The following is a 13,493-nucleotide window of genomic DNA, read 5'->3' on the forward strand; positions in this document are numbered from 1 at the left end:
TGGCCTTAGTTGCTAATGCTCCTAAAATCCAAATAACATCATTTATAAATCAATGGTTTGGAATATGCATTCAGATACAGAAGCCACATCTAAAGAAAGACATTGGGCTTCTTGACTCATTTGGTGGGAAGAGCAAAGAAATATCCATACAAGGCTAGACTATGAAGGTTTGTATTAGTATTAGTATTGATAGTGGCAATGATGCAAGAAAGCAAGCTTATGCAGCATCAGGAAAAAAATAAAAAATAAATAAAAATCCAACACTTATTATTTTTATTATTATTATTATTAGCCATATGGTACGAGGAAGCCTGAGGCTTATGCTGCACCAGCCAAAAAAAAAAAAATTCCCGAGTTACCTCCCCCTGTGTGTGTGTGTGTGTGTGTGTGTGTGTGTGTGTGTGTGTGTGTGTGTGTGTGTGTGTGTGTGTGTGTGTGTGTGTGTGTGTGTGTGTGTGTGTGTGTGTGTGAGAGAGAGAAAGAGAGAGAGAGAGAGAAAGTAGAAAGGCATCACCAAGAAAGAGAAGAATGATGATATCCAGCTCAGGACCCTGGGTTTGCCAAGCCCATACTCACCAGATGTGAGCCCCCGGGGTTATATAACTTGCTATTGCTTCTCATAGTTTGTCTCATTCTTCCTTGAATTTATTCAAATTACACACCACTACAACACCAGATGGGAGTTTGTTCCAACAGCTGGTTGAAGGCAAATTTCTGCACATCTACCCCACAACCATCCTTCCTAATTTGAATCTATGTCCCCTTGTGTGTGTATAGTCTGAGATAGAGGAAGGATTCCATCAGCAGTGATTTACTCAATCAATTCAAAGCCTTAAACACCTCAATCAGATTTTGCAGGTGACTAGTCTCCATGTGCTTCATTTTGTAGAACTGAAGCCTTCCCTGGTAAGGGCACCCTTTCTGTTTCCTTCACTAATCTCTGCTCTTCTCTGTACCCATTCTAACAGCTCCACATCCTTCATAAAATGTGGTTTCCAGACCTATATGCAGTACTCAAGATGTGGCCTCACCATTGCCTTATACAATGGGAAATGTGGGTTACAATGCTTATAAATCTCTGAGAGGATCTGAACAGGAGCAGCATTTTTACACTGAAATGAATTACAATAAATAGGGGCATAAATAACAAACTAATAGGGGAACTCAAGGACTAGACCATAGAAGTTCATGTTTATCCAGGATTGTTAACCACTGAAATAAATTGCCTCCATGGGTGGTCAGAGTTCACACTATATACATTGATAGAAAAATTTAAGAGGGAGCTGAATCAGTATCTTCTTCAACTTTACTAATATCATAGGAATAATAAACTGATATGGAAATTTAGAATAAATATTATATAAATATTTGAACAAGGGTTCAAACAATCATTATTTTATTCAACATACTAAAAAATATTCTGTTTATACTTTGGCATGACCACATAGACAAGAAGAGTTTACAACTAACTATTTCAAACAAGAATGCTTTCATTGACTATATCTCGTGGATATGTGGATTTGAACTAGGCCAACTTAAATGCATGTACTACTGTACCTGTGCAATGACCATTCAGCTACTGACTGATTCAATATAATAACCTTTGGCACTCCTGGATATTTTGATGTCTCCTTCTCATCCCTTTTTCCCCAATGTATTTTTCACATTGGGTGTCAATTCCTAACTTAACAACCTTTTGTTTTTTTTTTAATCTTCAACAAAAGTTCTAGTATATTAAAATTATTTTTAGACATTCATATTGATTTTATATGTTCTGCATGATGGGATCTAATTTTTGAGTTATACTAAAATATAACTAAAATATATAACAGGATCCATACCACAAGTTTCTTCATCACTTCCATCTCTGCAATCTTCTGCTCCATCGCATACAAAAAGAGTAGAAATAATTTCTCTATTTCTGCACAAAAAATAACGTTCTACAATAACATTAGTTGGTGTTGTACCTGTGGCTTCAATTTCAACATGGATTGGTTTAGCTTTATCCGAAGTACCTGGAAATTAATATAATGAATACTCTTTTAACATCATATATTTTTAAAATATATAGATAATAACAGAAAACTGAACTTTAAAATTTTGGAAAAATATGACATCAAAGTAATCTTTTAAAGGGGAATAAAAAGTTTATATGAAAATGTCAACTCTAATGAGAATTGAAAGAAACATTGGAAAATAGTTTGAAGTTAAACTTGAAGTGAGGCAGGGCTGTTTCTTATTGCAATTCTTTTGATAATTTTCATGGTCCATTTATATTTCATAGACAGTAAATGGATCATGAAAATTATCAAAAGAATATAAGATAATAACAATTTTAGCAAGGAAGATGTAAAATTTGAAAACCTGGTCATTATTGTATGCAATATCTTCAAGAATCTCTGAACAGATTAGATCAGTGGTCAACAACCTTTTTTAATCAAGGGTTAGTCTATGATTTCTGCAATATATGATACATCAATTCAAATTTTTAACAAAAAAAAAAAAAAAAAAAAACCTGTTTACAGCTTCACCTAGAAAGCAGTTCATATACTAGGCATCTTGTGTTTAATAAATAAGTAAAATTCCTTTTATACTTGCCACCAAAAAATACAAATCATTATTTTAACAGTACTGGAGCTTGCTCCTGTTGTGTATTTGTCCTGTGTAGAAAGAATAAGAGAAGAAAGTTTAACTAAAAGATAACTGAAGCAAAAAGATGGTGATTGGCCTAGAGAGAGGCAAAGAGGAAGGTAGACTGATGGCATCGAGAAATAATTAGAAGAAACAGGACTTATTCTGGTTAGGGCTAAAGATCTAACAGGAAATAGGATAGTATGGAGAAAAACAGTGACTGGAAGTCTGACATTCATGAAGGACTGATTTGTACTGTCATAGTGACCTGTATACCCACTGGGGGTATAACAAATGATGATGATGATAATCATCATATAAATCTGGTAAAAGACAAAATATTCTATCAAAACAGAAGAATGATGCTGCTCTTTGTCATCAGTTGGCCAGTGTAAGAATGCTATCTCTGGACAAACTAATTAATTATTCTAATTAACAAACTAATTAATTATTCTCTAATTAAATAAATAAACATCAACTACGTACTGCTTCATTTTTGAGAATTAAATACTTATCTCTTGGAATTACCTAGTCAGTTTGCATTAACTTACTTTGTATATCACTTTCCATTTTACATATATAACTGCTAATAGATGCTAAAGTTTCTCTTTCTCCTGCTCCTTTTAAGGGATCATCGGCTTCTCCCCAGACAATTCCATCACCCATATGAAACGCCAACTTTCCTAAAGAGCAGGGTATGTCATGCCAGTGAGCTGTCGAGTGACCGCTGTCTACACGCAGCATAGTACAGTCTTGGTAGGCACCTCCATCTGGCTGTGTTGGTAAGCCTCGACCTGCTGGTGCCCTGAAAATTAACAAGCATTTGTAAGAGTTCAAACAAAAAAATAATTTAGAAACTTTTCTAAAAGGAAGCAAAATTTGGAGTGATTGAGAAGTGACACAAAATGACAGTTAGCAAGGTAAAAGAGGGTATATTATTTTACCTTACCAACAACACATTATCATCAATGTGACTACAACATTTCAACTGGCTGCCTTTTTATTTTTTTGCAGGTTTGATCTTCAGCTCATTCAGTGCATGTCGATTATTCTTGTAGACCACACGTTTCAGATACAACCCCAAGAAAAAATTCAGAGATGACAAATCTACTAATCTTGAGGGAGCCACAGTCCTTTGGCTTCCCCAAGATTAGCATCCATTTCCTTTTGCAAGTTCACAGAAAACACAAGAAGAAACCATGATGTCCTTTCTAGGAGAATTCTTCAGCAAATCAATTGCAGAAGAATTTACACAGAAAGGACGTGTGTTTTCAACAAATGTGTAACAACTCTCATTGAAGCCAATAATCATGTTCATCCACCTTGAGGAGTAAAATCAACTAAGTGAGAGCATCTCTATACAAGGCACCCTTCACTGTAATATCAAATAAAATTTGGCCCACTATACAGTAATGTGATACAGCATGCTGCCATTCTCCAATTCTTTGAGAGTGCAATGGCTTTTCATGGAATATATGTGGATATTCAGTGGACCAAATCCTAGTGTTATGATTATTCATATGCCCACTGAGATGAAACCAAGCTTCATCAGTGAAGAAAACTGTATCAAAAAAATCTATTCCATGTTCATCAATGAATGTCATCTAGACAAGAGTGCAGTTATAATGCAGTAACAGTATGGATTTGTAAAGGGGCAATCTTGTCTGACCAATCTTATTAGATACTATGACAGTGGGCGCCTCCGTAGCCAGGTGGGCAGGAGCAGCAGTGCGTAGCACACGCTTCTTGATTAGACTGGGGTTCGAGCCCGTGCCCACCAAATACGGAGGATGCAGAAAGGTCAGGGAATGACCACCGCATATCCCTGGAGCAATATGGCCTTAGTTGCTAATGCTCCTAAAAACCAAATAACAAACAACAAACTATGACAGTAACAAAGAAACTGGATGCAAAAAATAATTTTGACATCATATACTTAGAGTTCAGAAAGACTTGTTACAATTGCACATAAAATATATTGGAGCAGTGTGACATTTAGACCAAGTTGCAGCTATGGATAAAGGGATGGTTGAGTAGGAGAAGACAAGAAGACAGAGAGTGGTTCTCAATGCTCTTCTTGGACTAATGTTATTAGTGTAGTTCCCCATTGTTTAGTGCTGAGTCTACTGTTGTTTTCTATATTTATTTATGATACTGATGAAGGCATAGCATGCTTAATGTCTAAGTTTGCAGACGATATGAGGGTTGGCAGGGTAGTTAAAGACAGTAATCAGGGTATGCTACTGCAACAAAATCTACACAAATTAGGCAGAAAGGCTGAAAAGTGGCAAATGAAGTTTAATATTGACAAATGCAAGGTACTTCATATAGGGAGCAGTAATCTGATTAATGTACCAACTGTGTATATCACACTCAGGAAAATGGAGAATGAAAAAGACTTGGGGTATTTTTGTAGTCAAATATGAAGTTCTCTGAGCAGTGAGACAGGCAGTCAGAACAGATCATAGGGACCTGTTAATGATATACAGGAATTTTTCCAGCAGGGATAAGGAGGTGATTATCCCATTGTATAAGGCAATGGTTAGGCCACATCTTGAGTACTGCATACAGGGCTGGAGGCCTTGTTTTAGCGAGGATGTGGATCTGTTGGGACAGGTGCAGAGAAGATCAGTGAGATTCCTGTGAGGAGCAAAGGGGTATTCTTAAGGAAAGGATTCAGTTCTGCAAACTGCAGCACCTGAAGTCTAAGCACCTGCAAGGAGATCTGATTGAGAAGTTCAAGGCTTGAATGGATTGAGTAAGCTCAATGCTGATGGAATCCTACCTCTTGCTCAGACTACACATGAGGGGACAGAAATTCAAACTGAGGAAGAATGATTGCAGGGTAGATGTGCAGAAATTTGCTTTCAGCTAGTGGGCAGTCAATTGTCGGAACAAACTCTCATCTGGCACTGTAGAGGTGGGTAGTTTGAATAAATTCAAGGAAGAACTAAACAAACTATTAGAAGGGATGGACAGGTGATATCGAAAGTGTTGGTTCTCTCTCTCTCTTTTTTTTTTTTTTTTTTTGGCTGATGCTGTATAGACTTGCTTTCTTGTATTATATGCCACTAATAATCATCTGTAATAGAGTAGACATTTTTCTTGATCTGGCTTCTTCAGCATCTGGACCAAATAAACATAATATGGAAAGGTGAAACTGTTTAACAGCCTTGTGTATCTTCCATATGACATTTCCAATTGCATTGCAACTGTAAACAGTGCCCTCTTCGTTGATGACTTTTCCATCTTCTGTCAGTCATGCAACATGAGGGTTATCAAAAGACAATTGCAGCACGCTGTTGATCGTGTCAAATCTTGGGCAGTGGCTAACAGTTTCAGATTCTTGCCTCAGAAGACCATCTGCATACACTTTTGTCACAAACGAAACCTTCATCTTGAACCAGAACTCAAGCTCGGACAAAACATCATTCCAGTAGCACCTGAGAGGAAATTCTTGGGACTCGTATTTGACAGGAAGTTGACATTTTTACCACATATCCGTGAACTGCAGATAAAGTGCATAAGAAGATTGAATCTCCTATGTGCTATCTCCTCCAATAACTGGAGTGCAGATCGCTGCACCATACTCCACCCGATCTAAATTAGACTATGGGTCCAAGTATACGTATTGGCTAGAAACAGTGTACTACGGTGGATAGACCCAGTTCACCACCAAGCTATCCATATTGCTACTGGAGTATTTTGACTTCCCCTGCCCAGAGTTTATACATCACAGCAGGTGAACTGTCAATGTCCCTATGACGAAAGCAATTGTCACTAAAATATACTTTTAAATTGATATCCCTGCCAGACAACACTATGTGGACATCTGTTTTCGAGCCACATTGGGGAATTCTTTATAACACCCATCAGACTGCCAATTGTCCCTTTGGTGTCAGTGTTCAAGAGCTGCTCAGCATTATGGTAGACAATGTTGCCCAGTCACCACGGCAACTACTACCACCCTGCCATGCTCGCCTACCATCATGCAACTTTTCCATCAAAAATTGGGGTAAGGCAACCAACCCATCATTTGTCTACCGACAACTCTATGCTGCCCACCATGCCCAGTATCCTGACTTCTTGTCTGTCTTTACCGATGGCTCAAAGTCAGAGTCATCTGTCGGATCTGCTGCCATCTTCCCAGATCACACTATATCTGGGAAGATTTCCCATGAATGCAGCATATATACAGCTGAGTTGTATGCTATATAATTTGCCTTGGACCACATTAAAACTCACAAGTACCAAAGGTCTATGGTGTATACTTACTCTCTAAGTATACTGCAGGCTTTATTGGGGCTGCAGTATAACCCTCATCCATTCCTGACCCTGATCCAGCAGACATTACACGCTCTTTCTGAGTGTTCTTTTGACCTTCATTTCTGCTGGATCTCAAGCCACATTGGGATCAGGGGTAATGAACTGGCAGATGCTGAAGCCAGATCACCAGAACCCCACAACACTCTTTGCCTGTTAGTCCCCTATACAGACTACAGCCAGCTAATGCATGATAAATTATTCTCCCAATGGCAACAATCTTGGCATGAGCAGGTCACAAACAAGCTATATCAGATAAAGCCTATTATCGAACACTGGCAGTCTAGTTTGTGCAAAGACTGTAGAGAGGAAGTTGTTCTAGCTTGCCTCCACATAGGACATAGTCATCTTATGCATGCATTCTTGCTGAGGGCAGATGACTATCCAATCTGGTGAGTATGGGCTTGGCATACCCAGGGTCCTGGGCTAGATATCATCATTCTTCTCTTTCTTGGTGATTCTCTTCTACTTCTGACTCTTGTTCTCTCTCTCTCTCTCACACACACACACAGGGTAACTCAGACTGGATTGCAGGAAGTTTTCTTTTAGCCAGCAAGTTATAAATTACTGGAATAAGTTCCCTACATGGATGGTAGAGGCTGACAGTTTGGGGAAATTCAAAGGTCAGCTGGATATGTTACCTACAGGAGGAGAGAAATGCATAAGTTGTTTGTTTCCATTTCTTTTATTATTTATTAATTATATTATTTTATATACTATTTTACTTCTTTTTTTTTTTTTGGCTGGTGCAGCATAAGCCTTAGGCTTCCTAGTACCATATGGACATTACTAATACTAATATTAAGTTTCTCGAATTTTTCTTGAAGGAGACTGGTGTAGTTTTGCTATCAGTTCATCCATCCACTTTAGCTGTTGTCAAAATGAGTGGTCTCCCACTCTATTTCTTATTGCAAACAGTTTCACTTTTATAAAAATGGTCCACTAGTCTTTTTGTCATTCTCTTATGAGGATTGAAATTCAAATTATTATTTTACTGGCACTCAAGCTTGTTGCTTGTGTTACTGTAGTGCATTTTCCCTGCTAAGTGTGTGTTCACAAGCTGACTTGCATGTTGCACAGGCCAAAAAAATCTGGAATAACTAATGGAGAGGGTGGCTACAGTCTCAATTAGTAGTAGTAGTAGCAGTAATGGCAAATGATGCAAGAAAGCAAGTTTATAGAGCATGAGCCAAAAAAAAAAAAAAAAAAACAGTTCATCCATCTGTACCCAAGAATTTGTCTAGTTTTCCCTTGAATTTATTCAACTCATCCACTTCCCCAACAACAGAAGGGAACCTGTTTCCACAATCAACCACCTGCTGGCTGAAGGCAAACTTCCACACATCTATCCTGCAGCCTCAACTTGAATTTATACCCCAACCTCATGTGTGTATTCTCAGCAAGTGGAAGAATGCCATTCACATTCAGCTTACTCAATACATTCACGGCCTTAAACACCTCAGTCAAATCTCCCCGCAGGTGCTTAGTCTCGAGATTCTGCAATTTGAAGAACTGAAGCCTTTCTAGGTAAGAGCACCCTTTTCTTCCCTTCACCAATCTGGTTGCCCTTCTCTGCACCCATTCCAGTAGATCTACATCCTTCCTAAAGTGAGGCCTCCAGAAATATATACAGCACTCAAGATGCAGCCTAACCATGGCCTTATACAAAGTGATAATCACCTCTTTATCCCTGCTAGCACAAATTTTGGAAATCATTGACAAAACTGCATGAACTGATCTGGCAGCATGTCTGCATGGCTTAGAGAATTTCATGACTTAATGCACAATTACCTATCAGATCTTTTTCATTCATATGTTACTCTGGGATTACTGCTACCCATGTGCAGTACCTTGCATTTGTCAATGTTAAACTTCAACTACCATTTCTACCTAATGGTAGTTGAAATTCAACATTGTAATAAAATTTCTACCTGCAACTACCATTTCTACCTACTAATGTTAAACTTCAACTACCATATCTTGTTGCAGTAGCCCACCCTGATGACTGTCATTAACCACTCTGCCAATCTTTGTATCATCTGCAAACGTAGATATTAAGCCATTCTGATATACTTTCATCAATATCATTGATAAATATTGAAAACAACGGTGGACCCAGCACCGAACCCTGGGGAACTCCACTAATGATATTAGTCCACGAAGAGTAGTGCCTATTGATAACCACTCCCTGTCTTCTTCCCTTAACCATCCCTTTATCCATAGCAGTAAATTGCCCTTAATGCCACGTTGCTCCAGTATGTACAGCTGGAGCAATATGGCCTTATTTGCTAATGCTCCTAAAAACCAAATAACAAAAAAAAAAAACAAAATAGTATGTACAGTAGTCTTTTATGTGCAACAGTATTAGCATTAGTTGAGGCATATGATGCAAGAAAGTAAGCTTATACAGCATCAGCCAAAAGATTTCCTGAAATCTAAGTATATGATGTCAAAATTATTTGTTGCATCCAGTTCTTTGGTCAGTGCATCATAGTAACATATCAGATTGGTTAGACTGCCCCTTGACAAATTCATGCTGTAATTGCATGCCAGCCAAAATTGTCACGTATAAGTCTTCTTTAAACTGTGATTGAATTATTTTCCCTGGAATAGATGTTAAGCTAACATGACTGTAATTATTCATGTCGCCTTTTGATCCTCCTTTATGAATTGGGGATATATTTGCACTTCTCCAGTTCCCTGAATCCAAGGATGCTTTCATAATTATGGCTAAGGGTTTGCTTACCTCCTTTGCTGTCTCTCTTAACATAACTGAATAGATTCCACCTACCCCAGGTGCCTTTTTTTATGTCCATCCTCAACAATTTCTATTCCACTTTCCTTTCAGTTATCACAAAGTCATTTAGTTCTTCCTTAGAGTTTAATAAACTTCTGGCAGGGCCGGTTTTGGGCTGTTAGCCGCCTGCGTGCTAGAGATATTTGGCGGCCCCTATCAATGCGGATCAGTAGTAACTATATTTGGCCACCCCTATCAATTCTCACTCGGTAGTAACGAATTTTTTGCTGTGAAAATGTTGAAAATGGACGACAAGAGAATTGATTGTTGGGTGAATATTTAAATTAATAATGTTTGTGTGCATTTCTCTCTTTATTTAAATTTCCTTTCGGTTCCGTCAACAATTAAAACAATGATGTAAGTATCATTTTAAGATTAACGGTACGGGAATAAAGGCCCATTCACAATGAAAATTACACATAACATAAGCATAAAACCTTGTACCTATGTTATTTAATGAAACCATTCACAATGAATTACGTAAGTGTAACCTTAAACTTAATCATAAGATGTTAACATGAAAGTTTGCAAACTCCAAGTTTTTATTTTTTTGTTTATGTGGTTTAAAACAAGACACAATTGTACAGGTTATGGAAGTCCCATTGTTGAATCCTTCTCTGGTTCAACGGATGAACCCACCATTGTCTGTGCTTGCACTTCTAAGTTTTCTGATGCGAAACACTTAACATGTATGCTTCGGCGTTATTTATAACCATGAACTGCACAGCTATATCATGCAAGCATCAATTTTTTGAAGTATGAAAGAAGAGCATGTTGTGTTTCCATGGTTACCAAATATGTTTACGGTCATGTTTATGTTCCCATTGTGAATGTTGGTATGACTTCTTAATTTTACGGTAACGTTTGTTACGCTATTTTTATGTTTAATTTTCATTGCGAATGGGCCTTTAGAGAATACAATATTATTTATTAACAATGTCATATTCGCTATTTCATCGCCGACCACTATATTAAAATAATATTAAATTACGTTTTAATTTTATTCTTTAAAGTGCACTATCGCCTGAGTGCATGCATGCACTGCACACCTACCAGAACCAGCCCTGACTTCTGGCATCCTCTACCCTAAAGAATTCCTCATGTGTGAATGCAGATGTGATATATCTATTCAATTTGTCTGCAGCCTGAGCAGGGTCATCAACAGTTAACCCATAAACATCAAGTGGCCTAATGTGATTCAACCCTTTCCTTCTGCTGTTAATATAAGCATAGAAGTCTTTGCTGTTTTTCTTTGCATTCTTTGTCAGAGCCTTCTCATAATCTGCCTTAGCTTGCCTAACCTACTTTGTGACTTTTAGCATTAGCATTAGCATTAGTAGAGGCATTTGATGCAAGAAAGCAAGCTTATGCAGAATCAGCCAAAAAAAAAAAAAAAAACCACTTCCACTTCACCCCTCTGTTCGTTCAAAATACCTGTCCAGCTGAGCCTTAAACTTATTTAGGCTATCAACCTCCACCACAAGGGATGGAAGTCTGTTCCACCAACCAACCACCTGCTGGCTAAAGGCAAATTTCCGCACGTCTATCCTACATCTGTCTTTCCTCAATTTGAATTTATGCCCTCTCAGGTGATTATTCTGAGCTAGAGGAAGAATCCCATCAGCATTGAGCATGCTTAAACCATTCAAGGCTTTATACACCTCTATCAGATCACTTCGCTGGTGCCTAGTCTCCAGACACTGTAATTTGCAAAACTTAAGCCTTTCTTCGTAAGAGCACCCCTTTGTTCCATTCACTAATCTTGTTGCCCTTCTCTGTACTCGTTCCAGCAGCTCTACATCCTTCTTGAAATGAGGCCTCCAGACCTGTATACAGTACTCTAGGTGTAGCCTGACCATCGCCTTATACAATGGAATAATCACCTCCTTATCCCTGCTGGAAAAATTCCTGTATATCATTGACAATACTCCATGAGCTACTCTTGCAGCCCGTCTGCACTGCTCAGAGAACTTCATATCTGCCTGCACAACCACCCCCAAGTCCCTTTCATTCTCTACCACTGTCAGTGTTGTACCACAGAGTTGATACGTTGCTCTGGGGTTGCTGTTTCCCATGTGTAGTACTTTACATTTGTCAATGTTAAACTTCATTTGCCACCTCTCAGCCCATCTGCTCAACCTTTCCAGATCCTGTTGCAGCAGCATAGTGTCAGTAGTGTCCTTGACAAACCTGCCAACCTTTGTATCATCTGCAAACTTGGACATTAATCCCGATATACCATCATCAATATCATTTATAAATACAGAAAACAATAATGGACCCAACACTGAGCCCTGAGGGACTCCACTAATAACATCAGTCCACGATGAGCAGTGTCCATTGATTACCACTCTCTGTCTTCTTCCCCTCAACCACCCCTTTATCCATAGCAGCAATTTGCCTCCAATGTCACACTGCTCCAATTTGTGTAGCAGTCTTCCATGTGCAACAGTATCAAAAGCCTTTCTAAGATCCAAGTATATAATATCAAAGTTATTCCCTGCATCCAGTTCTTTTGTGACTGCATCATAGTATCCAATCAAGTTGGTCAGGCAAGACTTCCCCTTAACAAAACCATGCTGTGTCTGAGCTATAACTGAAGTCTTGTCTAAATGATCCTGCAGTGCTTCTTTAACCAGTGCCTCCATTAATTTTCCTGGAACAGAAGTTAAGCTCACAGGTCTATAATTACTTGTGTCAGCCTTTGATCCTCCTTTGTGAATTGGGGTCACATTTGCACATTTCCAGTCTATGGATACCTCCCCTGAGTCCAAGGAAGCTCTCATAATTATGGCTAAGGGTTTGCTTACTTCCTTTGCTGCCTCCTTTAATATAACTGGATAGATCCCATCCACCCCGGGTGCCTTTCTTGTGTTTATCTTCAACAGTTTCTCCTCCACTTTACTCCCAGTTATTTCAAGATTCTGTAGCTTACTGCTAGAGTTGAATACACCTCTGGCATTCCCCTTGCTGAATAACTCCTCATGTGTGAATGTCGATGCAAAATATTCATTTAGTTTGTTAGCTACCTGAGCAGGATCATCAACACTTGACCCATCAATATCAAGTGGACCAATCTGATTCATCCCTTTCCTTCTAGAGTTTACATAAGTAAAGAACTCTTTGCTGTTTTTCTTTGCATCCCTTGCCAAGGATTTCTCGTAATCTGCCTTCGCCTGCCTAACCTCCTTTGTAACTTGGTTGCATATCAACTTGTATCTATCATAGGCTTCTGTGTCATGTGTTAATTTGTAAGTATTCCATGCATTTTTCTTCTCTGCCATATGCCTCATTAGTTCATCTGACATCCATTTTGGCCTAAACCTTGAACAATATTTCTTAGTTGGTATGTAAAGCCTAGTAGCTTCCAAGATAAGTTCTTTGAATGCTTCCCATTTTGAATTTGCTGTTGGTAACATCATCAGTTGGTCCCACTGTATAGAATTTAAATACTGTCTCAGTCCATCGTAGTCGCCTTTACGGAAGCAATAACCCTTCCCTTTACCCCTAATGGTAGTTACCTCTTTGAGCAAATCCCACTTCAGCACACTGTGATCACTGCCACCTAGTGGTTCATTTATCTGCAGATTCTTAATGCATGAAGAATCACTGCTGATAATCAAATCAAGAGTATTACTCCCTCTAGTTGCCTCCGGAACATGCTGATGTAGAAAACAATCATCCAATAAATCCACAAAAGCCCTGCTAGTGTGTGAGTATCCAGCCCCCAAATTACAGTCAA

The 13,493-nt window shown here is 38.6% G+C and overlaps 1 protein-coding gene across 1 annotated transcript in view; it reads right to left on the reverse strand.

Moving 5' to 3' along the window:
• LOC150086701 (uncharacterized) overlaps positions 1-13,493 on the reverse strand; it is a 247,342-nt gene that overhangs the window by 119,964 nt on the left and 113,885 nt on the right. The window contains exons 20-21 of the mRNA XM_090372701.1: positions 3,183-3,436; positions 1,842-2,015 (exon numbers count right to left, since the gene is read on the reverse strand). Coding sequence (XP_090228827.1) covers positions 1,842-2,015; positions 3,183-3,436 — 428 coding nt within the window. The remainder of the gene's footprint in view (positions 1-1,841; positions 2,016-3,182; positions 3,437-13,493) is intronic.

This window comes from Mastigoproctus giganteus, chromosome 4 (genome assembly GCF_048544385.1).
Source record: "Mastigoproctus giganteus isolate SK-2022 chromosome 4, ASM4854438v1, whole genome shotgun sequence".
Classification (NCBI taxonomy): Eukaryota; Metazoa; Arthropoda; class Arachnida; order Uropygi; family Thelyphonidae; genus Mastigoproctus; species Mastigoproctus giganteus.